General features: G+C 40.0%; 1 protein-coding gene across 1 annotated transcript in view; it reads right to left on the bottom strand.

Annotated features, from left to right (window-relative positions):
- Nucleotides 1-20,516, bottom strand: part of CSTF3 (cleavage stimulation factor subunit 3) — a 56,157-nt gene extending 35,641 nt beyond the window's left edge. The window contains exons 1-3 of the mRNA XM_035118292.3: nt 20,256-20,516; nt 10,563-10,664; nt 10,342-10,437 (exon numbers count right to left, since the gene is read on the bottom strand). Of these exons, the coding sequence (XP_034974183.1) occupies nt 10,342-10,437; nt 10,563-10,664; nt 20,256-20,285 (228 nt within the window). The 5' untranslated portion in view covers nt 20,286-20,516. The remainder of the gene's footprint in view (nt 1-10,341; nt 10,438-10,562; nt 10,665-20,255) is intronic.
- Between the last annotated feature and the right edge of the window lie 4,755 nt (nt 20,517-25,271).

The following is a 25,271-nucleotide window of genomic DNA, read 5'->3' as shown; positions in this document are numbered from 1 at the left end:
ATGGGCCAACAGTCCATCCCAGAATCTCCTACACTATGGCAAAATGACTTATTGCTACAAATCTATCTCACACACATATTCTAAGCTGAAAGATTTGCAGTTAACTTGTATTACCTAATAAAGGTAATTTGTTATGCTGGGTATAACCATTTGCAAAAATGTTAAATAACAGCACATGACACACAATTGTCCAATCCCATATACTGTAAATTATTTCCCTCAAGCTGGGGGTACAATTTTAAGAGTCTGTCCTGGCCCTTAGCATAGGAGGAATAGCAACAGTGAAACTGTGGCAATCTTTTAAAATTACAACTACAGTGGTACCTCAGGTTAAGTACTTAATTGGTTCTGGAAGTCCGTACTTAACCTGAAGCGTACTTAACCTGAAGCGAACAACTTGTTGTTGTTGTTTAGTCGTGTCCAACTCTTCGTGACCCCATGGACCATAGCACACCAGGCACTCCTGTCTTCCACTGCCTCCCGCAGTTTGGTCGAACATGAGTTTGACCAAACTGCGGGAGGCAGTGGAAGACAGGAGTGCCTGGCATGCTATGGTCCATGGGGTCATGAAGAGTCAGAGACGACTAAACAACAAGTTTCCAAACTGCTTTTCAAGAGTTACATCACACTACTGTAACCAAGTCTAGAGGTTAGCAACTCGTGAAAAGGACTGCCAGACCTCTAGTTTATGCAAGGGCTGAAACTGCAATCAATCAAAGCTGATAAAACATGGTCTAGGCCACAGATAGCATGGGCACCCAAAAGCAGCACTGGATGCAGCAGCATGGTTAAACTGAGTCCACGACTTAAGGGGGAGTATAACTCCATGAACCACTTGAGAACTTAAGGCATAACCTAAAGCTTAGAACGTGAAAATGAAATGGAATTATGCTCCCCAGTAAAAGTATTTCTGGACTGTGTCCATTCCATAGCTGTGTGCAAGTCCCAAATTTAGCATTTTGATCAATTTTTCTATAACTCCATTCCCACCACCACCACTTCTAAAGATTCTAACCCCTGCATATTGAAAATATGTGAACATGCTTAGTGACATTTCAGAAGCTGGACCAGGGCAAAGTATGATTTCCAATGAGCAATGTGTTGTACTCCACAGATCCTTTGCCTCCCCATGACTAGCTTGAAGAATTATGCAAAATGTGAATGTGTGTAACTTCAGTTTTTTTATGTAGTAAAACTTGTTACCTAAACAGAATTTGATTATTACGTGCAGGGTATAAAGTACACAATCCTGAGTATAGCAAATAGAACCTTTTGCATTTCTGCAGCCAAAGAACTTGACCCCCTCCCAAATATTATCTAGTTATTTAACACATGACACAGAATGCAGTCTCCTGAACTAGGATTGTGTACTTAATACCATAAATTCTGAAAATAAGCCTTACGTGTGCTTTGCAGACTATATGGAGACACACACAAGAATGCTTACATTATATTTTACATTACATTTAGCAGCTAGGTACTTCAATAACAGCCTTAGGCTTCTGAAATAGCTCAGGAAGAAAGTGAATATAGCAGCCTCCTTTAGCAAATCATATGACCCCTCTACAAGTATTTTTGTTCCAAGTTTAAATACCCAGAGAAGGGGGCCGGGGAGAAGCTTCTAATTTTATTTTATTGTATCGTGAGTTTTTAGTTTGCTTTTTCTTTGACATCTAAAAACTTTGTTATTCAACAGCCAACAAAATAAAAGAAACAAAATGATAAGCCATGATCAGCAAAAAGGAAACCATGCCATTCTTGTACTTGGTGAAATAATTCTACCACGGGTGATACCCAGAATAATTATATGTGACTTCTTATTGCATCAGCCTGCTTGCTTCCCTTTGCACCTCCCTGCAACTGCACATTACTCCCAAAAACATCTGCTCTAGAGGGTCTCCCAAACTTCCAGAGCAGATTTTGGAAGCACACTAAGGACTGCAGGGACGAGAGATGAGGAGCGCCTTCCTGGCCCAAGCTGGGGTTGGATGTCACTCAATATGATTCTGTACCCTGCGGGATTTGTCATCTTTCCGCAGGGCCTGCAAGACAGAGCTGTTCCGCCTGGCCTTTGGGTTAGACTCAGCCTCCCTCATGGCTTGGATTTATGGACTACTTGAAATGAGGATGCATTTTAAATTTTAATACTGTATTTTAATCTGTATTTTAATTGTTTTTATGTTTCATTGTAATTCTGTTGGTGTGAGCTGCCCTGAGCCCGGTTTTTGACTGGGGAGGGCGGGGTATAAATAAAAATTTATTATTATTATTATTATTATTAGGTCCAATGTTTAGGTCCAATGTTCTCGAATGACTTTAGGAATAAGTCTCTTGCATTATCTACAAAAATCTAATATTTAGGGGGGAAATACAAATGTATGTGAGCACACACAAGAGGAAGAATGATGATACTAGAAATATATACTAGAAATATATACTATACAGTCATACCTCGGTTTAAGTACGCTTCGGTTTGAGTACTTTCAGCTTAAGTACTCCGTGGACCCGTCTGGAAAGGATTAATCCACTTTCCATTACTTTCAATGGGAAAGTTTGCTTCAGGTTAAGTACGCATCAGGTTAAGTACAGACTTCCAGAACCAATTACACTCATACTTCGGGTTAAGTACGCTTCAGGTTGCGTACTCCGTGGACCGTCTGGAATGGATTAATCCACTTTTCATTACTTTCAATGGGAGAGTTCGCTTCAGGTTAAGTACAGACTTCCGGAACCAATTGTGTACAAACCGAGGTACCACTGTACTAGAAAGCTCATATGTCAAATCCTATCTTCTTTTTTTGCCTTGTATACCAGGTTATTGGAATTGCTTATTATATAATCTCATGACATACGTGGGAAATCCCAGCTTTGTAGTGTGTTTCAAAGGCAAGAAAGTAACATCCTCTGTGTTTAAGTTGCTGGTAATTCCATTGATTGTTACACTCATACTACAATAAATGATGGGCCAAAAATCACAGACACAATTGCATCTGATTTTTGATGCAAAGCTACAACAAGCACATAGAAATTAATATTTATTAACAGGTAAGGAGCAGTACACAAGTACATTTTTTAAAAAGGTACGAGATTCATGAGCTGTTTCAAAGTCTAGAATAAACAATTGCTTTACAGAAAACCACATGCAACTTCGTAAAAAATTACTGTAGTATGGTAGTACATAACTGTAGCAATAGCATCAGATTAATTTCAAAGGAAATTTTAGCAATATGAAGGTATTTCACATTAAAGAACTCCAAGCACATTCTCAAACAATTATATTTTCACCCATATATTTCTAAGTATGTCTTTCTCAGAATGTTTGTATCAAAATAGATTTAAAAATACTATTAAGATGTATAATTCTAAAATCATACATTTTCTGTAGCCTCTATACCTTTTGAAAAAATCCTTCTTAGTCTATGCTAAAGTGCAACAAAGCCAACATATTGGTTAGTTACACTCTCAACTATAATGGAAATTCAAATAAAATTTTACAGTAAGTTTTTGGAGCCTAAAAAGAGCTTTGTTTATGAATCTTTGACAAATTGGAGGGGGGATTACACACTGCAGCTACTTAATGCTTGTTTAGCATTAGTTTAATGAAAAGCAGCTCAACGATCCCACTTCAATGTGAAAAAAACCCCTCAGAATTTGTTCCCTCATGAGCCTTCGTAGTCTAAAGTCTGCTTCATAACACTGAGTAGCTTTCCTGATATGTTTTCAAGGAAAAGTGTGGAAACCTTATCCTGGTTGGTTGTGTTCTTTTGTGGGGGGCTGGGCGGTGGTGGAGAGATCACTGAATTTTAACAATAATTAGCAGTCTGTTTTCTCAATTCTTTCAGTATGTGAAAAAATGACCTTCAACAGGCGACTGTCAACATTTTGGACTTGTATATGGAATTGTCTGCATGAAGTACATGGCCCAGTGGGTCACATTGAAGCCCGTGTTTCCACTTTCCTTCCCCATTCCCTTCTTTAAATGCATAATAATGTATTTAAGTTGTTTTTAATGAATATTCTGTTAATCTTTTGTGAAATGTAATGTTATTTTAAAAATTAATAAAGTACAGTGGTACCTCGGGTTGCCAACCTGATCCATTCCGGGGTGCCATTTGCACCCCGAAAAGTCCGCAACCCGAGCAGTGCTTTTGCGCATGCGCGAATAACGCTTCTGTGCATGCACGAAGCATGCAGAACGATTCTGTGCATGCACATGCGGCAAAACCCAGAAGTAAACACTTCCAGGTTCGACGCATTCGTAACCTGGAAAAACGCAGCCTGCAGCAGACGCAACATGAGGTATGACTGTACACATAAAAAACTATAAATAGTAGCCTGACTTGAACATTTTTAGACATTTTTTTACATTGGTTTAGGGTTTGGGTCTTAGCCCCTTTTTTGTTTTTGTTCTAAGTTCCTTATTATTTGATAATTTGTAACTCATTCTGGGTCCTGTATACAGCTTCAGCAATAGGAATAAAATGCCTAAGTAAAACTTCCATCTTAGTTATGTACAACTGTACTATACTGGAACACTCAAGCATACTATTATGAAGCTAGATTTTTTTAAATACAAACTGCAGTAGTGTGGGACATTAAGAATGAAAATATAATTTCCCTATTTTATTTTATTTTATTTACAGTGTTTGATAACATTAAGTTCTAAGTATCAAAATTGTTAAACTTTTAACACATGACTGAATTCTGCTTATTTGGGAGGAAGTCTCTCAGGCCCAGTTAACAGAAGCCATGGTTCCCCACTATGTTAACAGATCAAGGAACTCCCTGCTCTCTTTCTTTCATGGCTACAAGGACACCTGAAACTTCCACTTTTAACTACAGTTCTCCACAAGATCAAAATCTAGCACAATGTGGTTTGCTTAGACCAGGGGTGGGGAACTTGTGGCCCTCCAGGTGTTGAAGCATCCAACTCTCATCAGCCACAGCCAACATGGCCAACCTTCAGGGATGATGCAAATTTAGCATAACATCTGTAGGCCCACAGGGTTGCTATCCTTTGTTTAGACTAAGAAGCAGCCAAATGTCAGGGCAAATCTCTTATGGCTTTAGAAGGCTTACTACAGTTCATTCACATAGCAAGAAACATTTATCTAGTAGGTGTGTTTTGAATTGTAGCCTTTGCCACTTATCTGCTCAGTCTGGAAAATTAAATCAAAGGGATATATTTTGTCAATTTATGTTGTTGTTGTCGTCCCTTGTTTAGTACATTCCCAGAATAGTACTTCATAACATTTCCATACTATTATTGGACCTAAAACATAAAATTAAGCCTCACAACAACCCTGTGAGGTAGGTAACAGTATAGCTATTGGATGGGAAGCTGTTTAATTAAACTTACCAAAAATGACCCAGGATATCAGAAGAGGTAAGAAAAGAAAGCTCAGATCTAGTCATCAGTATGTGCCATGAGGATTCACCAAGATTCTGTGTTTCTTTAGCTGCGGCATAGTACTATTTGTAGAATTTGGCAGCAATCATTAATTTTTATCGTGTTCACTTAGCTGTTCATGTTAGATATTCTAAAGTTAAATTGTATCACCATCCTTGTGCCATAACCTTTTCCATAGCTAAGCCTCTGTACAACTTTGTACATTATAAAAACATGTTACTGTATAATTGTATTCATTTGCATGGCGCTGTCATAAGAGCTGCTGCTCAAATTTTCAGATTCACTAGCATTCAAAACTTATTATGTCTTCTAGCCCAGCACCATCCACATGCTCACTACTACTGAGAAAGACCAAATGAATAATCTGGTCTCTTGTTCTACTTACTCAAATCTATTCCCTGATACAGTATCCTGAACACTGATCAGCTAACCAATACAGTATTATGCCTCGCTCTGTGAAGATGCAGAATCCAGGTGAGTGAATGTATAGAAACTACAAAGAAGGATGATCAAACATGGGATGAAGATAAATAAGGCTGCAATAAAAATGTATCTGTACCTTGCACTATGATGTGCAAGATGATGTGGCAAGAGAATAAAATATGGCAACAAAAAGACCGCAAGGAAGGGTATTTTCTGGATGAAGAGGTGGAAGTAAAGACTCTTGCGTTTGAATGAGTATAGGAGCAATACAAACACCTTACTACATTTTAGACGCAAAGGATTGCCAGGCAACATAACTGCATTGCTGGGACATAATCCTGCCAAAACAGGGTAAGCTGGAAGAAGAGGAATATTCCATGGCCTAGCTCTGTCCTGGAGTCTCTCTATACCTAGCCGACACTGCTTTGTTTGTCCCATAGCAGTAGCCTTTAAAGTTATAATCTCTATCTACCTTCAAGCTGGCACAAACTATCCCTGGTTATGCAGGAACACATTTTAACTACCTTGGTGTCAAACAACCAATTTTTAATTGGATGGAGATTGGCACAGCCCAATATTCATGTTTCTTCCCAATCAAATACATCATCACTCCTCAACTCACAAACAAAACTTTTCACAGATGCAAAACCTGTTAGATACACATAGGAAGAACTCTATCAAGCAGTAGTGACAGAAAAGGGAATGCCATGTACCTATTTCCTGACAAGACAAATGCAGAATGATAAACAAAAATTTTGCTTGTGTGCAGAGTTTTGGGGGTTGACTTACAATAAAATAATTATTTCTTTCATAATGTTAGAAAATCAGAATATTACAAGCAATTTTCCCAACAGTAAATGATACTAAGAGTAGAAATATAAAGCTTTAGGGGAGGAGGCCAGTGCCTGTTTCCTACCTACATCCTAATACTACTTATAACCATTTTGAGTGACACAGGTAGGACTAAATTGACCCAGAGTGTATTTTTCATTTCGGAATTGACACATTGCATAATTTTTAACATAATCCTTCTATTGTCACTGGCATAGCATAAAACAATGTGTCCAAATTTCAGTCCTTTACATGGTGACATCCAACAAGAACCATTCGCCCGTGGAATCAACTTCCACTTATGCAATGGGACTACTACTGTAACCTGCTGGAGGAGATTTGGAGGTCAAACAGGGGGTGGGGGAGCACTCCTGAGGTGGAGAAGAGGAAGGATATATCCTACTGTATGAAGTCAATTTGCATAATGTTGGGTATCACCATTTTTAATGTGACTGGCGAAGTAATTGGGCCAAAAGGTATCTCAAGAAAACTGCTGATTTTTGCCTGGAAAGTACTGAAATAAAAATATCCTATGGATTTTTCAAATTAAAACTGATTAAGGACATTTTTAAAGGATTAATTAAAAGCAATAAGGGTTACTGTCACACAATGTGTTTAAGACTATACACAGGAAGATAGTAACAGTATAGGAGTTAGATGCAATAAATCAGCAGAATAAGACACACAATATTTCTTATATTCTTAAAATTTAAAGATATTTACAATCTGCATATGAACTAAAGATGACAAATTCTATTACTTCTTTTAAAATGCTAATTCATTAACATGTAACCCATGAAAACTCTGAGAATTCCTAAGGCAGTAAAAGGCCCAGGGCAAGATAATATTTATGGATAAGAAGTTTGTCAGACTTAACTGTCATTTTGCTCTGTAATTATATGCTTTTGAGTGAGTGGACAGGATAATGCTTTAGTGTTTGGACAATGCTTCTGTAGTCATAGACATGGTAGTCAAAAGTTTTTTTCCACAACCTTAATTCATATGGAGGCCGGCACTAATGGCTCAAGAAAACTGGTGACATACAAAATATTTGTAAAGTCAAAATCCACTATGCAAACCAACAGCTTATAAATCCTATTTTCCAAGCACAAACATAGTGAGTACTTTCTAGTGAGTTCCCATTTGATGAAAAGACAGAATATACATTGTATTATTATTATTATTGGGTGTACCTTTGGTGCGACATATATCCATGGGTTGAGCATCCAAAGGGGCTCAAGAATGAAAAAAATGTCCTGTCTTTCTTTCCATTGCCAGTCCCCCAAGTCTCATGGGAAGTGATATGGGATAGAATTTTTTTGTTTTGTAGGTTCATTAGTAAAAATGAATGGATACCAATTACAAATATAATATTAAGGAAGCATTGGAGTTTCAAAGGTTTTAGCTTTATTTACTAAATAGAAGTAAAACAAGTAATAATTAATAATAATTTATTATTTATACCCCACCCATCTGGCTGATTTTCCCCAGCCACTCTGGGCAGCTCCCAATTGAGTGTTAAAAACAATACAGCATTAATATTAAATACAACATTAAAGTATGCTCTCTAGGGAAACTAAAAAATTTCAGATACAAATTACCCATCTCATTGCTCATGGATGTTGCTCTTAAAAGGCATTCAGCCCATTGAAGGGAGATCTGGGGGGTGGGGTGCGTGTGTGCATGCGTATGAAGGCAGTGATGGCACACTGGGAGGAATTCAACGCTATGCTTTTTAAAACATTCTGTCAGCAAAAGCATTTTTGCTTCCCCAAGTAAACAATCTCTTCTCTCCTCCCTTGTGCTATTCAGAGGTGGGGCATCTTCCACCACCACTCCCAAGCCAATTTGAAGGGGGTTGTGGGGAAGGAGAGGGTGAAACTCTTGAGTTGCTAGCAGAAGTCCTTGTGCAGATTTCCACTAATAGGCCCTGGTAGTTCAATCAGGCCTTTGGATCCTGGATATTGTTCAAATACTAAACTAAAGATGAATGTTCCAGCTTATTCTACCATAAACCATTATTTACAACTAGGGTTGCCAATGCTGGGCAGTATCCAACTAAATAGTTCTGCCAGTGCAAGGACTTTTAGCTGCACAATAAAACTTCACTACCTTGCCCTCTCCTTGCCTACTCCTTATAATGTTCCAGGGTGGGTGGGTGGGAGGGGTTGTCCCCCAACACGTCAAACCAAATTTACAAAATGAGCAGAGAGTGTGCAGGGAGATAAGAGGGCAGGAATGTTCTAAGGTTCCAGAAGAAATTATAATAGTATTACTGAAGATTAAGACTTTGACAATGCACAGGATCCCTATCTACTTTTGCCCTTCACGGTTAAGTCTAACAGTTTACAATGTGTGAGTACTGGCCACTTAGAAAGGACAATATTGCCTACTGGATTCACATAGGCAAGTGTGCTATTATAATGAAATTTTAAATCTATGGTTCAAGGGTTCACAAACCAACAGCTCTTCAAGCCTTCTGAAGACAAGTAGAAGAACTGGGAAAGTCCACAGCCTAAAGCTATGACCAAGCACATCACATAAAAACAAGAAAAATGGGGTGGCATTCAACTTTTTTGCTCTGTTAACTGAATAAACAAGAGTAGCATTCATGGGACAGATCCTTCCATGAATGCTCCTTTCATCTGTGGAACAAACATGTCAGATACTACCTATGGACAAATCAGCACAGATAAAGAGAGAAACTAATCATCAGTATGATCAATATCCGCACTGCCTCTGGTATGGATCAGCACATGCTGCTGGCAGGGTGTAGAGAATACATCTCTATAAAAGGCTGCCTTACATCTGAGAACCTGCATTAGCACAGAGGGTGCTTAAGATACACTTAACATTTAATTGCATATAGCCTGTGCAGTCTTACAATAGTTATATACTTCAGACTCTGTTACTAATATTATATGCCACATACAACACCTAACAACTTATTTTACTTATCATTTTAGATAAAGATTTAAGTTTACTCTAATTTAACGTAAATACTAAGTCATTATAATGTTAAAAACCTATGACATGCATCTCCACATGCCAGAGAAAGGCATATTTATATGGAGAAAGTATTACTATGATAATTAGGTCATAATTTCAGGTCATCCTATGCACTTTTAACAGAGCAGGATAAAAAGCTTATTCATTTTGGTTATGAAATATTTTGTTAGACAGGTTCTTGAAAATGTGACTTGCATAATTCATTTATGTTTTAACGCATTCAGTGATTTTCAAATAAAAATATGCATTTCCAACCCCCCTCTAGCAAACATTTCAAAAACTGAAACAGCCTAGGAATAATAATAAAAATGTTAGAGCCCAACAAATCACAAAGCCATTTGTTAATTTTTATGGGGGAAAAGGAGCTCTAAATAAATTGACACAGGAGGCAATAAATTGACACGACAAGTAAATAAAAGGCTAAAGCACTCCAATACCATTGAAACGGTTTTAATGTTGTTGCAAGTCCATAATGCAACAATCATCAGATCATAAAGAGACCCAAATATTTAGAAATCATTTTAATTACCCCCTTTCACCTGTTGTACAGAATTAAGAAATGCTCAATCCCTCCTTTACCTGAGTTTGTGTATGTGCCTAACAAGTTATGTTTCAGTGCCAACTTAAATTCATATTATATGTTTAAGAAAGAAAATGAAAATATTAACCTCAGCTTCAATGTACAGTTTCCAGAATCTGCCAGAACTTGGGAACTGGGCAACAAGGCGTTCATAGGTCTTCCGTGCTTTGTCTATAGGTTGATTCTAAAAATTGAAAACCAATAAATATTTACAAAATTTATAATGTAAAAATGTATTGACATTTACTTCAGAACCAATCACTGTGAGTGGACCCATTGATAAGGAAATGTAATCCTATGTCACTAAACCTGTGCCTCTCGAATGAGAATGCTCCAAGCGTCAAGGTCATATGGATTCTCTTCTAGTTTCTTTTCAGCTTTCTTTACTTTTTCTGGGACATATTCAGCAGCCTAGAAAACACAGAGTAGTTGGTTAAAAGGGTATATAAATATCTTAATAAAATCAATGCCATCTGCTAGCTATATCAACAATGTTTACATATCCATAGCTATCATTAGATTAATATATGCCAGCCTACACGTTTTTCCACAGTGGTACTTTGATAAGTATGCACAAGAATCACACATCAAGTCCACAGAAAAGCTCTCCATTACAATGTAAAACATGGCTCAAAATGTTATTTAAAATAACAGAGTAATCTTAAGGTTATTGTAATAAGCATCACCAGTCTTCTGTATTAGTACCAAGAATAATACATGCATGTTTGATTCAGTCTTGGAATACAAAACATTTGAATAGCTCCCTCCCTTCACCCAAACAACAACAAAAATAGTATCACTAGTTAAAAATCATTTTAACAAGTTTCTATTCTTTGAGAGAAACTTTTTTCACTGTTGGTCTACAATGCAAACTGAGGAGGAAAGGGGGAAGACGACAAATAAAAATACAATTTAAATGAAATATCTGCAATTTTACACTTTTATTATTTTCTGCTTTACATAAAGCTGTTGCCTATCTTGCTGTTTGGCAGTACTCTCTAATGGTACAATAATTCCTTCTATAGCCTCAAAATAATTTAGGATAACAATAGATTTTCACCCTGACACTAGATTCCAAAGATTTAAGATTTACTTTATTCTTATAAATAAAGTAACAAATTATCATCAAAAAATTAAAATAATTCTGATTTCAAAGAGCTTGCGTAAGGTGACTAGACTGGACTTCCCTAATCCCATGAATCTAGGATCTTCTGAATAAGCTATGCCAGAAAGGTAAGTTTGAAGACACGGGACATATTAGTTGTAGTAACAACTCCCCGTTCTTTTAAAGAATGTAGCCCATTATTGTGTAACAAAAAAAATGCAACACTTCAGATACTACACACAAGCAACCCATATTAAACCAATAAGAAAGCTTCCTTTTTCGTATGCCTAGATTTTTTTTGAAATTAGTGTTTTATTTTATAATCTAAAATATGAAGCAAGTTGAAGAGTTTGTCTACACTAGCTGTTTTACAGTGCGTAAGTGCCGGGTTCAGTCATTTGGGAAGACTCCGAACCTTTGCATATTTATAGTTGTCTAGCTATATATGGAATTTTGAAAAACTAATATAGTGACAGAGTTAAAGACTGAGTTGAATCTAACTACTTGATACATCAAGTAGCACTAAGATTTGGCAACACTCAAGAATGCTAAGCAAGTGTGATTGCAGTATAACCTTAAGGCTGAGCTACACAACAAGAAGGAAAAAGTAACATTCTAGTTGAACCTATTTATCTTACATTGTGTATTAGAGGACTGCAGCCTTGCAGGCCAGTATATATGAGGTAGTTGACAGTTTCCCATTATTATTATTATTATTATTATTATTATTATTATTATTATTTACCTAAAATACGAAGAGCTGCTCAAAAGCAATAAAATCAAGACAAGGCTGTGTCCCCAGGATTACAGTACATGGCAGTACCTTTTCTCAAAAGATAAGAGCAAAAGAATCACGGGCTGCCATTGGCTTAACCTAGCAAGCTCTTCTTGCCTTCTCCCAACTCCTACTTTTTCACATTCCATTCAATTCAAAGTAAAAGGGTTCAAATGAGCAAAACTGCTAAGAAGAATAATTTAAGTATGAGCATGGTTGGTTTGGAGAACTGTGTCCTGACTTAGTCCCCTGGCTTTTAGCTTTTATTCAGCAGAACATTATACCAGGATGTCCAAACAGGTAGAGCATTCGAACAGCTAGAGATCCGAACAGGGAGAGCAATCCATAAACGGGACTTTATGGACTTTACTAAAAAAAATTTTTTAAAAAAACACCACACTTAATTTGAAATAATCAGTTCATTAAATTTATTGATTTGGGCCCTGTGTTGTTTACTCATGCAATTCATGAGTGGTTTTGTTGTTGTTGTTGTTGTTTAGTCGTTTAGTCGTGTCCGACTCTTCGTTGTACCCTATATCTATGTATATCTATTCTTTTGCATGGTTTCTCTCATTCTATATAAAGGTATCTTTGCAAAATAGTAACTACTACAACAACCAGTCTGACTTGACTTCAGCAGAGGTAATGAAGGTAAATGCAACTTTGGCATAAAACAGAATACCAATGTCACAATGAACTGAGCTGATGAGACTCAGCTACAAAAGATCAATATGGACTCATTCACATAAGCTCAAACAGTCCTATGGCTAAGATTTCTAACAGTATTCATTTATCAATTAGATTTATTATATCCCTATTATTATATCCCTAACACATGCAGTGACAACCATTAAGTTAAAAAAATAACAATAAATTTAAATTTACAGCATGTAATACTTGATCTGTTCCTGCCACAATACACCACTAACCTCACCTTCACTAACAAAGCCCTGGATGAAAAAGTATTAATTAGCACCTAAAACAAAGCAGAGTTGGCGTCAATTGCAATTTAGTGGCAGGGCATTCATTCTAAAGGCCCTCTCCCACAGGACTCTACATGGAATAGCAAGGGCATCTCCAGTAGATCTTGTAGCCCAGGTAGGATAAAATGTTGCAGCTGCCTTGGGAACCTTCAAGTTGAAGGACATGTTAAAGGGAAAGGTTTGTTACCCAATGCTGTCTGTGGCTGAGCAGAACAGCAATGGAAAGTGAAGTCCTGTTGTCTGAGCAGAGGTCCATTGGCACAACACTAGCTGCCATCCAGAATAAGTAACACAACCTTGAATAGGGGTTGGTGGCATATAGGCAGCCAGTGCAGACTGGCATTCTACTTGGCTGAACTAGTCAAAACTCTGGCAGCAATGGTCTGAACCAGTTGCAGCTTTCAAACCATTTTCAGGCCAACCTAGAGTGCATTACAGTAATCTGATTAATTGTCTGGGTATCCCAATTGCGCAGAACCACAAAATCAGGTACTTTCACACTGAAATTCCTCTACAAACAGACACCATACAGCTATTACAGTAAGTGGTAGTAATGTAAAGGGTGGGAGTACAAGCAGGGCTTCTCCTATATCCACATGCCTATGGGCTACAAATGAAAATATATGATCTAACATGCAAACCTTATTACAGCACTCTCTTGACTAGAGAACGTGCATTTCATTTTCAGATTTGTATAAAGAAAGAAAAAAGATGGCAGGCATGACAAACTTCATGGGGACAGGCTTGTGATATGTGGAGCTGAACAGTGCAGGGTGGGTAAAAAAAATTCTAATTAAAATTTATTTGTAACATGTTGCTTAAAAAATAACCTGCCTAACAAGAAATTTTATTTAACACTTACTCTGAAAACTTAATCATGACCAACTAACAAAAACAAAATTAAAGGTCCTAAAAATGAATAAAAGATAAAGCACTGGGAGGGGTCCACTGAGGATAGATTATAATAATAGATTAATAGTGTTGTATTATATTAAAAGTACTGTATATTTATAACTGTGGATTTCTTCATGGACCCAGTATAGCAAGTAGTTATGTATACTAGAATTCAAGAGTTGTCATAATGAATCCCAACTTAATCATCTACTACATGCTCTTGTACCTCTGTTACGCCTCCCACCATTCCAGTTTGCATTCCCCCCCAGTTATGAATATTTATTCTTTATCAAAAATGAACATTTACTTTCTATCACTTTTCCCTAGGAACTACCATCCTTAACTGGCACCTAGAAAGCTGAGAACAAATCAATGCATTTTAATGGTTACAGCACCCAGTAAACATGTATGATTGCACAGGAAATATATGAATACCAAAAATGAGAAACAATTTACATCTATGATTTAAATTGGTCGTCTTTACAATTTAAATCAATCAACCCTACAATAATTTAAGTGTGAATAGCATGAAGCCAAAGAATCTCACTGAAAGAGGTGCAGTAAACTACTTATTATGACAGAACAAATCTATCTGCCCTTCCAAGCCTAAGAAAGTGATCAACAGATATGAGTTCTCAATCTCAGCTGCACATTGCTGCCTCCCATTGCAATAAATGTGTGGCTGGAGGACTGCCTTTGTATTCATTCTACAGGACAGCAAAACTACTTGGACATTCACTACTAGTCTTTCTTCTCAGTCAAGAAAGACAGCTGCCTATCTACTGTCATGGATAATGAACACTGTAGTAAAATAGAACAAGGTTAAGCAATCAGTGATGCACACACTGATATTTTCCAAACGGAGGAATATGTGAGAAGTGGGTGTGTTTGAAATATGAAGCTTCAATGAACCAACTGATTCAATATATAGTAGTGAAGGGACAGTTATATAATTAACAAAAAGATGCAGTCATAAAACTTCTTGTGTAATTTCTGAGCTTCAGATATTTTATGCAATTCTCTATTTCCTTATAAATGGAGCAGCTGAAATGAGTTGTCTGGAACAACACAATAAGGATGTTCTTAGATTAATCTACCTTAACTAAGCACATTATGAAACCTTCCTTGACTGGTTAACTGTTGCTGTTGGGTTGAGAGAACGGATAGTATTCAAACACAGGCTCAGGAATTGAGTTTTAAACAGGTCATAGATGTATTACAGCTGATGAAAATGCAAAATGTTAAACCCAGCCAGGTGACAAAAATTATGTTGAGTTACCATTCTTAAAATTTATGTGGGAATGAATGAGGTAAAAAAATGACTGTGCTTTGCTGTAAGATCAATTATTATCATTTATTTGATGACAGTGAAAACCAGTGAATGAGGCATTTACCGCCTTCCCTCCTCTGTTGTTGTACTGTTGAACTGGTCATAAGCAGAGGAGGAGGAGAGCAGAGCACTGATAAAGTGTGATGTATACTAATACTCCTTCCACTTGCCTGTGGGACCATATTAAAAAGTTTGAAAACCACTCGGTTACAGAGTGGCAATCTCCTCATTTATTGTCTGTCAAGGAACCTCTGCACATTGCAGAGGATTCAGGCTATAGTCAAAGATGTAAACTCAATTAACATTGAGGTCTGTGGGCTATTGCCACTGCCTTACATGAACTGTACTCTAGAATGCACCCCAAACTCCCATGCATTCCCATGAGTGATCCACTCTGGCTGAATTGAGTCTGAAGGCAAGAGCCATGCCCCTTGATGTGAGCCCATAGATGGTGGGGCAGGACACCTGTCAAAATTCTAGCCTAGATAGAGAACTTTCATTCCAATGGTCCGTTCAACCCAAAGTGATATGTGAATAGACATATAGTGCTAAGAAAACCAATGCAGTAACACCAGTGCATGTTTGCCTTATTGCACTGAATAGCATGTGGCAAACATGCTATTCAACATACACCAACAGTTTTTGGCCAGTGAATATTGCTTTGGATTAGACAAAATTGTGCTGTTTATGTTTATATTAAGCAGATTCCACACATGCAAGTTCTGAGGCAGATAGCCAACCTGATAAGTTCTCCTTTTTATTATAAATTCTGCAGAAACTAAAATCATTTGCACATTTATTAGCAAGGAAGTTCCACTGGACTCAGTAGGACATGCATCTTCATATAATCATTCTTAACTTTGTTCTTCCTAAACTGAAATACAACCAAGATGTTTGGAATCCTTTTCCATGTAAAGGTATTGCTAGCAACTACCGTTTCACTTCAGTTTCCCAAGCCTGTGATACTATGACCACGGATTTTAAAGTTGTCTTTTTACAGCAGAGCTTTCCAAACTGTTATGAAAAATTACGTGTGTCGGCTGCAGTGTGCAGGTGTGTTATGCGAACACTCTTATAAGGGATTAGCTTAACCTCTGGTTTGCTAGTAAAATTGAATTACAGTACTGTGTCACAAAATGATGCATGTCTAAAAAGTGTGTCACCAATGTGAAGTTTGGAAAGCTCTGCTCTACAGAAAAGAACTTCAACAAGTTTTGAAATTGTCTTCCAACACTTTTGTTGGCAACTTCTGTCTCTTAAAGCAAAAGCAACAATGTGCTTCAATATTTGGTGTATGCACACATTTATTTATTCCTTGAATGGTTTTGAGAATGTTCAAGTTATACTCAACTTCACTCCTGCCCCCGCTTAATCATGAGGCCTACCCCTCCCATGCTACTGCAATGAATAGAAAAATACTGTGGCTGGAATAAATAACTGCAGAACAGGAAGGAAGACATCCCAATATAGCTCCTTCTGTTATCCAGACTGCAGCGATGGATATATAGGAGTCTAAACCAGCGTTTCTCAACCGCTGTTCCGCGGCACACTACTGTGCCGCGAGACACTGGTTGGTGTGCCGCGACGTGGAGGCAGCCCAAGGCCACGTGCGAGCACCAGCCTCAAGGACTCACGCGGTACTCCAACTGCGCACAGCGTGGGGCACTGCGGCTGCGCAAACCTGGCTTGTTATTACAGTATTTGCCTCTCCCTCCCTCCCTAATTCATAAGAAGGCGGAGCTGTTCTTGGCAATCTGAGGGACCGTGGCATATTACCCAATCGCACGTCGCCTTCTGAGAAATTAGTCCCATCCCCGTCAAACTGGTCACCTAGGCGACCAATGACGTTTCCAGTCTTGAGGCCAGAGTGGTACGTGACTCGGCTGTACCGAAGGCTTCGAGATCTGCCATTATCCGGTTTAAGATTGATTGACATCTTCAGGAGCGAAGACCAAGCGCACGCGCTTTGAAATATTTATTATTATTTTCGGCTCCGTTTTTACCGTGGTGCGAATTCGGTGGCCATGATTGGCTGGCTATAATGACGGAATATGTAGCCAATAGCCTTGCAGTAAGGAACAATATGGGTGGGACAAATGCGTGACTTGACCAGATGAGCTGTGGTTTTGTCCAATTGGAAAAAAGCTAGGGCGGAGAAAGCAGAGGAGTGCAAGTTAAAACAGCATAGGTAGCTGGTTTCACCAATAAGGAGTTGGGTGGTTTTCACGCTGCCCAATTATTATCAAAAACTTATGAGGCGGAGCTTTGCTTGATATGCAGCCACTGTGACTAATGCATCTTGAGATGGTTGAAGAGTCACCCAATGGGAAATGAGGAGGGGGGATGGAAAAGGGGGCAGGTCGCCAGGTAACTTCGCCAATCAGTGTTAACATTATTGCAGTGCTAGCCAATGCACGGCCACTGAGGGCGGGTCCTGATGTGTTTGGGTTCGTGCTCCTCCAGGGAGTGAGACGGCGGCGGGGAGGAAAGTTTATTTTTTGGTGGCGGTTGACTCCCCCCTCCCCCCGCCATTTGTTTTGATCTCGGTATCTGGCGGCTGGATTTCCCCGGCGGGTAAAACGGGCGGGAAAAGCGGCTCCCGCAGCAGCGCCGGTGGAAATGAGGTGGGCTCTCCGTGTGCACCGCTGCGGGCGAAGAGGTGACGGCTGCGGCTCCCTGTAGGGAGTGGCGAGGCAGGCTTCCTTTCCGGCAGGTCAGTGCTGTGGCACGTCGCGGCAAAATTTAGACAAACTAAACTAAATATAGGGCGGCACAGAGTTGGTGTGCCGCATGATTTTTTTCATAGAACAAGTGTGCCGTGGCCCAAAAAAGGTTGAGAAACACTGGTCTAAACCATGTCTCCAGGTTCAGCTTGTACTACTGAGGCAGAAGGTTGGATAAAACGAGGTCCGGAGGGCTCAAAAGATAACCCCCCCTTTAACAACCCTTAATCCAGACTACTGCACCCAAAGATACTTGGATTTGTTTTTCTGACTCAATCCCATTATTTGTTGCAGCAGCCAGTGAAAACCAGGGAGTATGTCCTGTGGGAAATGCAATGGACTTTCAAGAAACAGAAGGAAGGTTCTTCTTATGTTTGTATTATATAAGGGCAGGTATGCCTCTCCAGAAACTCTGTCACCTTCGCAGAAGCAAAGCAAACTATAGTCTCACTACCATCTACCATCCTGGTTTCATGCAGTCTGCCAAAATAATTTACTGCATATTCCTGCGTATAAGACTACTTTTTTAAGCCCCAAAAATCTTCTCAAAATTGGGGGGGGGGTCGTCTTATACGCTGGGACCCCCGTGAACTGAGCTGCCCGCTCGCCTAACTCTATATTTTAAATAGACAATTGGGGGGGTCATCTTATACGCCGGAATATACAGTACTTCCTCGTATAGGAGACTACCGTAGACTGGTTAGTGAAATTTAGCCCGCCATGTCCAATATTACCTTGATGTACCCAAACCCAACCAAAGAGCACTACTAATAAGAAGGAACATAAGCAAAAATTTACAGGCATAATAGATGGTGGAGAAAGATTTAGTTTCCCCCCAGCTGACAAGAAAAGGGAGCAGTCAGGAAGGACTATCCATAGGCACATACAAAACTTTTATATCTGATCACCTGAGATTTAAACTCTACTCAGCACCCAGAAATAAACCCAACAGGAAGCAATCCTTGACATTCACTTGGTTCCACAGAAACTAGTGGCATATGTTACTTAAAATGCATTGGAGGAATTATTAACTGCAATCCTAACTTTAAAAGCAGAGTTACCATATGTTTGTTTTGTGATCTGCAAATTCAATGTGATCACCAAATAAATAAAAATAAGCTAAAGGGCTTGTGGAACCTTCTTCACTTGAAAAGCTGTGTTCTATTTGTTTTATATCATATATTATGTTTCTAACCTCAACAGTAATTTGCCACACAGTTGGGAGGCAGCTTCTGTTTTAAGAAACACAAACTGGCCTCACAACTTCAGTGCATGTGTTGTTTGGATTTTGGCTAGTGCCTTCAGGATAGGTCCACCTTGGATACAATTCTAACCTTAAAGGCACACACACACCCCACACACAATACTGTAGTAGCATTTTTCACAAAGCTCACCATAATATAGTATTTCTGTAATATTAAACTCTTCTATTAAAAATAAATTTTAAAGCAGTTTCATTCAGCGTTTGAGCACATCCACACCCACTTTACTTTGAATACACAAAACCGGGTACATAGGACTCAAGTTTTTTTTTTCTAAAACCTGTACAAACCTTTAAACCCATCTTCATGAAACCCCAGTGTGTTAAATAACACTTTCCTGCGTTCTGGTAATATAAAGTTACAAGGATTCGCCTATTATCTCACACGTGGAAATTTGAATGGAAAGACGCCCCCTCAGCGCCCGAGCAATTAAGTCCATGAGAGAAAATACGTTAAGGCCTCAACGCTATACATATTCTCGTAAGGGCCGCTGAACATAGCGGAGCTTGCTCCCGACTAAGTGCACACTGGATCAGCTTTAAAATAAGTCCTTAATACTAGGATAAATATTAATCTTAAATACCCTTACCGGGCACAGGGACAAGCATTTTCGGTCATGGTTCCAACCAGCTACTGAGTTGAATGGGGAGAAATAACTGGGGCGAGTTAGAAGATGGGAAAATATTAAATTATGAAACTCAACAGGATCTATGAACTGGGGGACCATGGCTGAAAACTGAGAAGAGGCCGCAGCACAAAGGCGCGCACGTTACACAGGCCCGACCCCGCACCATCCTGAAAATCGCCATTTTCACCTCTTCCAGGCCTCGGTCGTCCTACCAGGCACACAACCCTATTCCCCCCGCCCCCCCCCAACAACTCCCCCGCCAACTGAGACTGGCTCAGCTCGGGAGGGCCCTAGTCGCTCACCTGGTCGCCGGCGGGAGCTTCTCCAGACATGGCAGGCTGAAACAGGCCCCCGAGGGGGGTGGGAAGAAGCGGCCTCGGCTATTTAATGTGTGCACTTGACCCACGCTTCTTTCCTCCTTCCCTTCCCCAAATCCCCGCACACCTACAAAGCTACCCAGCCGGCCAGGCAGCCCACTAAATTACCCCCTGAGTGCCGCTCCTGCCTCGTTCCGAGGAACAAAATGGCGGCCCAACCGCCCCACAACTCTTGTCTTCCTCAGTAAAGGGTGGAGGCGGGGCCAACCGGGAAAGCGCGATGGCGCAAGGGCTGCTGGGAAAAGGAAGGAAGGAAGGAATTCGCGGCACACTACGATAAAGGGGACGGGGGTCAGCGGCGCGCGAAGGGTTAAGCCAACAAAGAGACCAGAACTTTAGCGAAGAGCGAGCGAGCGAGGAGGATGCTGGGAAGGAAGGCGGAAAAAAAAGAGGCAGTAAGAAACACGCCCACAAGTAGAAAGGATGGTTGATCATGGGGGAAGGAAGCCGCTTGCGCTCTTTGACGCCTCGGCATACCGTAGGCGGAGGGGAGCCGGATGTTGTTGAACTACAACTCCCATCAGCCCCGGGAAGCGTGGCCAACCTTCCCGTTGATGGAAGGCGTAGTTCATCAGCATCTGGCCAAAGGTTTCCCACACCTGCCATGTACTACTTAACGACAGGTGGTAGGCTTGCGTGGTCTGCGCTTTTCTTCCTGGTACAAGAGGCATGGACTTAGTTAAAAGCACGCTGAGCCCCGACGTTTGCTTTGACTTACCAGAATAGAACAGAACTCAGTCCGTTCTCACAAACTCAACCAATTGGGAGCCCTGCTCCCTTGCCAAGCATCTCTCTTCTTCCGACCCCCGCTCGCTCGCATAATGGGTAGACCTGGACGCCGGAAATTCCAATGCTTTTTACAATGAGTAGACTAGGAATCCCCCACACGCCACGTGAGCAGACACAACTAGTTTCAGGGTATTGAAACTCCATCCCAGAATAGATTTGTGCGTGATGGTGACAGGTGTGTATGTGTGCACGTGTGCCTGCACGTAGAAATTTTGTGTTCCCAATTTCTTCAATGGAGCTCGTTGCAGGAAGGACACATTGCAGGAAGGCAAAAGCATTCAAGAGGGATGCTGAGCAGGCCCTATGAGGGTCATGATCTGGTGAGAGAACTTGGGGAGAATCTTAAAGGCCAGATACAGAGGACTGGAAATCTGCATTCAGTATTTCTTTTGTTGTAAGACTTATAAGGCTTGAGTAATACTTAGAATTACCTGAAAAGTAACTGCTGCCACTGTATGCTTTTCTGAATACAGTATGTATTATCTTTCACCCTTCTGCTGCTTCTATGCAGTTCTCAATCCGCGCACGGATAGGTATGTGATACATTTAAACTATCTGAAATATGATTAGTTACAGGTACGGTAGGTAGCCGTGTTGGTCTGACGTAGTCGAAACAAAAAATTAAAAAAATCCTTCCAGTAGCACCTTAGAGACCAACTAAGTTGGCACCAACACTGAGCTTTTGGTGTGAGACAAAAGCTTGGTTGTAATTTATCTGCCTAAATATTCATGTTGTTTTAAGTTAATATGTACCGGTATGTCATTGTTTTATTTATATTTTATCATTACTCGCTCTAGAAGTGCCTAAACGGCCTCGGTCCAGTATACCTGAAGGAGCGTCTCCTCCCCCATTGTTCTGCCTGGACACTGAGGTCCAGCACCGAGGGTCTTCTGGCGGTTCCCTCGCTACGAGAAGCCAAGTTACAGGGGGAACCCGGCCAGATGGGTGGGGTATAAATTATAAATTATTATTATTATATTATTATTATTATTATTTTTTAAAAAACAATGAAGAGCAGAATAGCAATACAGGACATAACAAAATAGAAAACACCAAGCTTTCATCTCAAGCATATTGCTATATGACCAGTGGTTGGGCTGAATGTTCTTTGAGTGCTGTAATAGGGAGGGGCTTCATTAGCAATTGAGTGCCAATATCTGCTTTTACAAACATAATTTTTTTATTATGTACATGACAGGAAGGATGCCCTTATGCAAACATTTCTAATGCCGTTTTGCTTAATACACACACATCTTTGGAAAGCAATTATCCTTATCAAAAAGCATTTTTGTTTGCTATTTTTACACACATTTTACTTCATTAGATGTATTTTTGTTTGGTGAACTGCATTGTAAAATTCAGAGATGTGAAAATTTTATAAGATGACTTCGTTTCAGTTTTTGTGTTGTTTCAGAAAGCGTGAATTAGGTAGGTTTGCCTTTGAATGCAAACTTAATCAAATTTATCCAACATCCCTACTTCCAGCCCAGTGATTCTTGATACTTAAGATGCTTGCAAATGGGTTTTATTATCACTGCAGGCTGCCTGAAGCATACCTTGGACTTTAGTGGTTCTGACAAAGTTGTCCACCACCTTCCTTCTTTCAGTTAGGAGGATTGGGCAGCTTTTGCCCTCCTAGAATGCACAGACAATTAAGGAATGACTATTTTTTATAAAAGAGACAAAAGTTTGTTGGACTTGATTCTGAATAGACAATTGTCTGAACAGTTCTGTTTTCTTCTGTTACCTAAAAATCAGTAGTTACAGGTAGGTAGCCGTGTTGGTCTGAGTCGAAGCAAAATAAAAAAATTCCTTCAGTAGCACCTTAAAGACCAACTAAGTTTATATTTTGGTATGAGCTTTCGTGTGCATGCACACTTCTTCAGATACACTAGAAACAGAAGTGTCAGACCCTATATATATACAGAGGGTGGTGGGGGTGGGTGGTGGGCTGATGGGAGTGGTAAACCTGGAGATGGCTGTTAATGGCTGCTGATGGCTGCAATTAGTCCTGGGCTGAGGTGCTAAAGAGAGCTTGATCATGCAAAAATCAGTAAAAAATAAATTCTTTTGGGAAAAGATATTAAGTCGGTGGCTTCAGTGAATGGGCCAACAATTGTCCAGAGTCTGCTCTGCAAAGGGGAATATCTCTTATCTTCCCTGCCCAGCTAAGGAATAATAATAATAATTTATTTATATGCTGCCAATCTGACTGGGTTACTCCATTCCGGGTGGCTTCCAACAAATTGAAACACAATACAACATCAAACATTAGAAACTTCCCTGAAACTTAAGATGTCTTCTTAAAAGTCAGATAGTTGTTTATTTCTGTATTCTAATATTTCTGTTGGAAGCTGCTCAGAGTGGTTGGGGAAACCCAGCCAGATGGGCGGGGTATAAATAATAAATTATTATTATTATTATTATTATTATTATTATTATTATTCCTTGGCATCTGATGGGAGGGCGTTCCACAGGGCAGGCACAATGACTAAGAAGAATAAAACCCATTCACAGCCTTTTCCTGAGAAAAGGACATTTGCTGGGATTTGGAGGGATTGGAATGTGCTAGTGGACCAGATCTGGGCTTAGTGAATTTTGTGGGGCATTGTACCTCATCTATGCTCAAGTAGTAAATGACTGCAAATGTTACAAAATGGCAGTGAAGCCTCCAGTGATGTCCTTCCAGATGAAACCAGACCCGGGGAGTAACTGCACCCCTGAAATATATCCCCATTTGGAGAAATGGGACAAGCATACCAACATAATGGACTCCTATGTAAGGAAATGAGGAACAAGGGACTGTTGGGGTCATAGGTGCTCATGCTATGCTGCTAATCTAAGGCCACATATGATATGGGAAAACTGTAAGTACGGAGTCAAAACTGGAGCAAGCTTCAATATAAAGTGACAAGTTTGGGGGACTTTTAAGAGACTCAACACAAGTGAATTCTTGGCTCTCCACAGGTATTTTATTTTAATCATCCTGCAGGCTTTGTACTAGATCTGCTCCACTAGATGGCAGACTGACACAAATCCAGCAAGCTTTCCAAACAACTTTTCCCGTTGTTTGTAGGCAGCTCTCAATAGTTCCTGATATCATAAGATCGAGCTGGAGTCTGAATTGCAAGTTGTTGTGGTTGTTGGGTTTTGGGGTTTTTTACACAAATGTTTGCAGAGCTCAAGAGGCCACTTTATGCCTGCCAGCTTTAAGCCTCCGATGATCCTATGTACGGCATATACCCTGGATATTGGGTATATCTCGAAAAGGATATTGCCAAGCTGGAAAAGGGCAATGGAAATGATCAAGGACCTGAGTTTGGAGGTTTTATTTTGCTTTTTAGGGCAGCTAAGTGTGAGGAACAGGATGGAGGCTCAAACAATTTTGCAGGGGGTGGAGAAGCTGGAATTGAGAACAGAAGCAACAGCACAATACTAACCCCCGTCCCCTTTGAGTCAACTGAATACAATGAGGATTATTCCCAGGAAAGTGTGCAGCCTAATTTATGGAATTCTTTGCCTCAAGAGGTGGTAATCACTCCTTACCTAAAGGTAAAGGTACCCCTAACCATTAGGTTCAGTCACGGACGACTCTGGGGTTGCACGCTCGTCTTGCTCTATAGGCTGAGGAGCCGGCGTTTGTCCACAGACAGCTTCCGGGTCATGTGGCCAGCATGATAAAGCCGCTTCTGGCAAACCAGAGCAGTGCACGGAAACGCTGTTTACCTTCCCGCCAGAGCGGTACCTATTTATCTACTAGCATTTTGATGTGCTTTTGAACTGCTAGGTTGGCAGGAGCTGGGACCGAACAATGGGAGCTTGCCTCTTCGCAGGGATTCGAACCGCCGACCTTCTGATCGGCAAGCCCTAGGCTCTCTGGTTTAGACCACAGCGCCACCCGCGTCCCTCCTTACCTATATGGATTCATTCATTAGCTAGATTGATTCAAAGGAGGATTAGACAGATTCACAGGGGATAAAACTGTTATTGTCTGTTAGTTAAAAACAAGTTGGGGCCCTCATCAAAATGTTGTGTATGTGTGTTGGATGTATGTTTTGCATCCTGCTAGCACATCTATGTAGTTGAATCCAGCCTTAAATAACTAAGACTACAATCCTAACTTCACCTATCTGGGACTCTTTATAGGATTG

Source organism: Zootoca vivipara, chromosome 1, assembly GCF_965207765.1.
Source record: "Zootoca vivipara chromosome 1, rZooViv2.hap1.1, whole genome shotgun sequence".
Lineage (NCBI taxonomy): Eukaryota > Metazoa > Chordata > Lepidosauria > Squamata > Lacertidae > Zootoca > Zootoca vivipara.
Note: the sequence above shows the minus strand (reverse complement) of the source record. Positions and strands in the feature narration are given on the sequence as shown.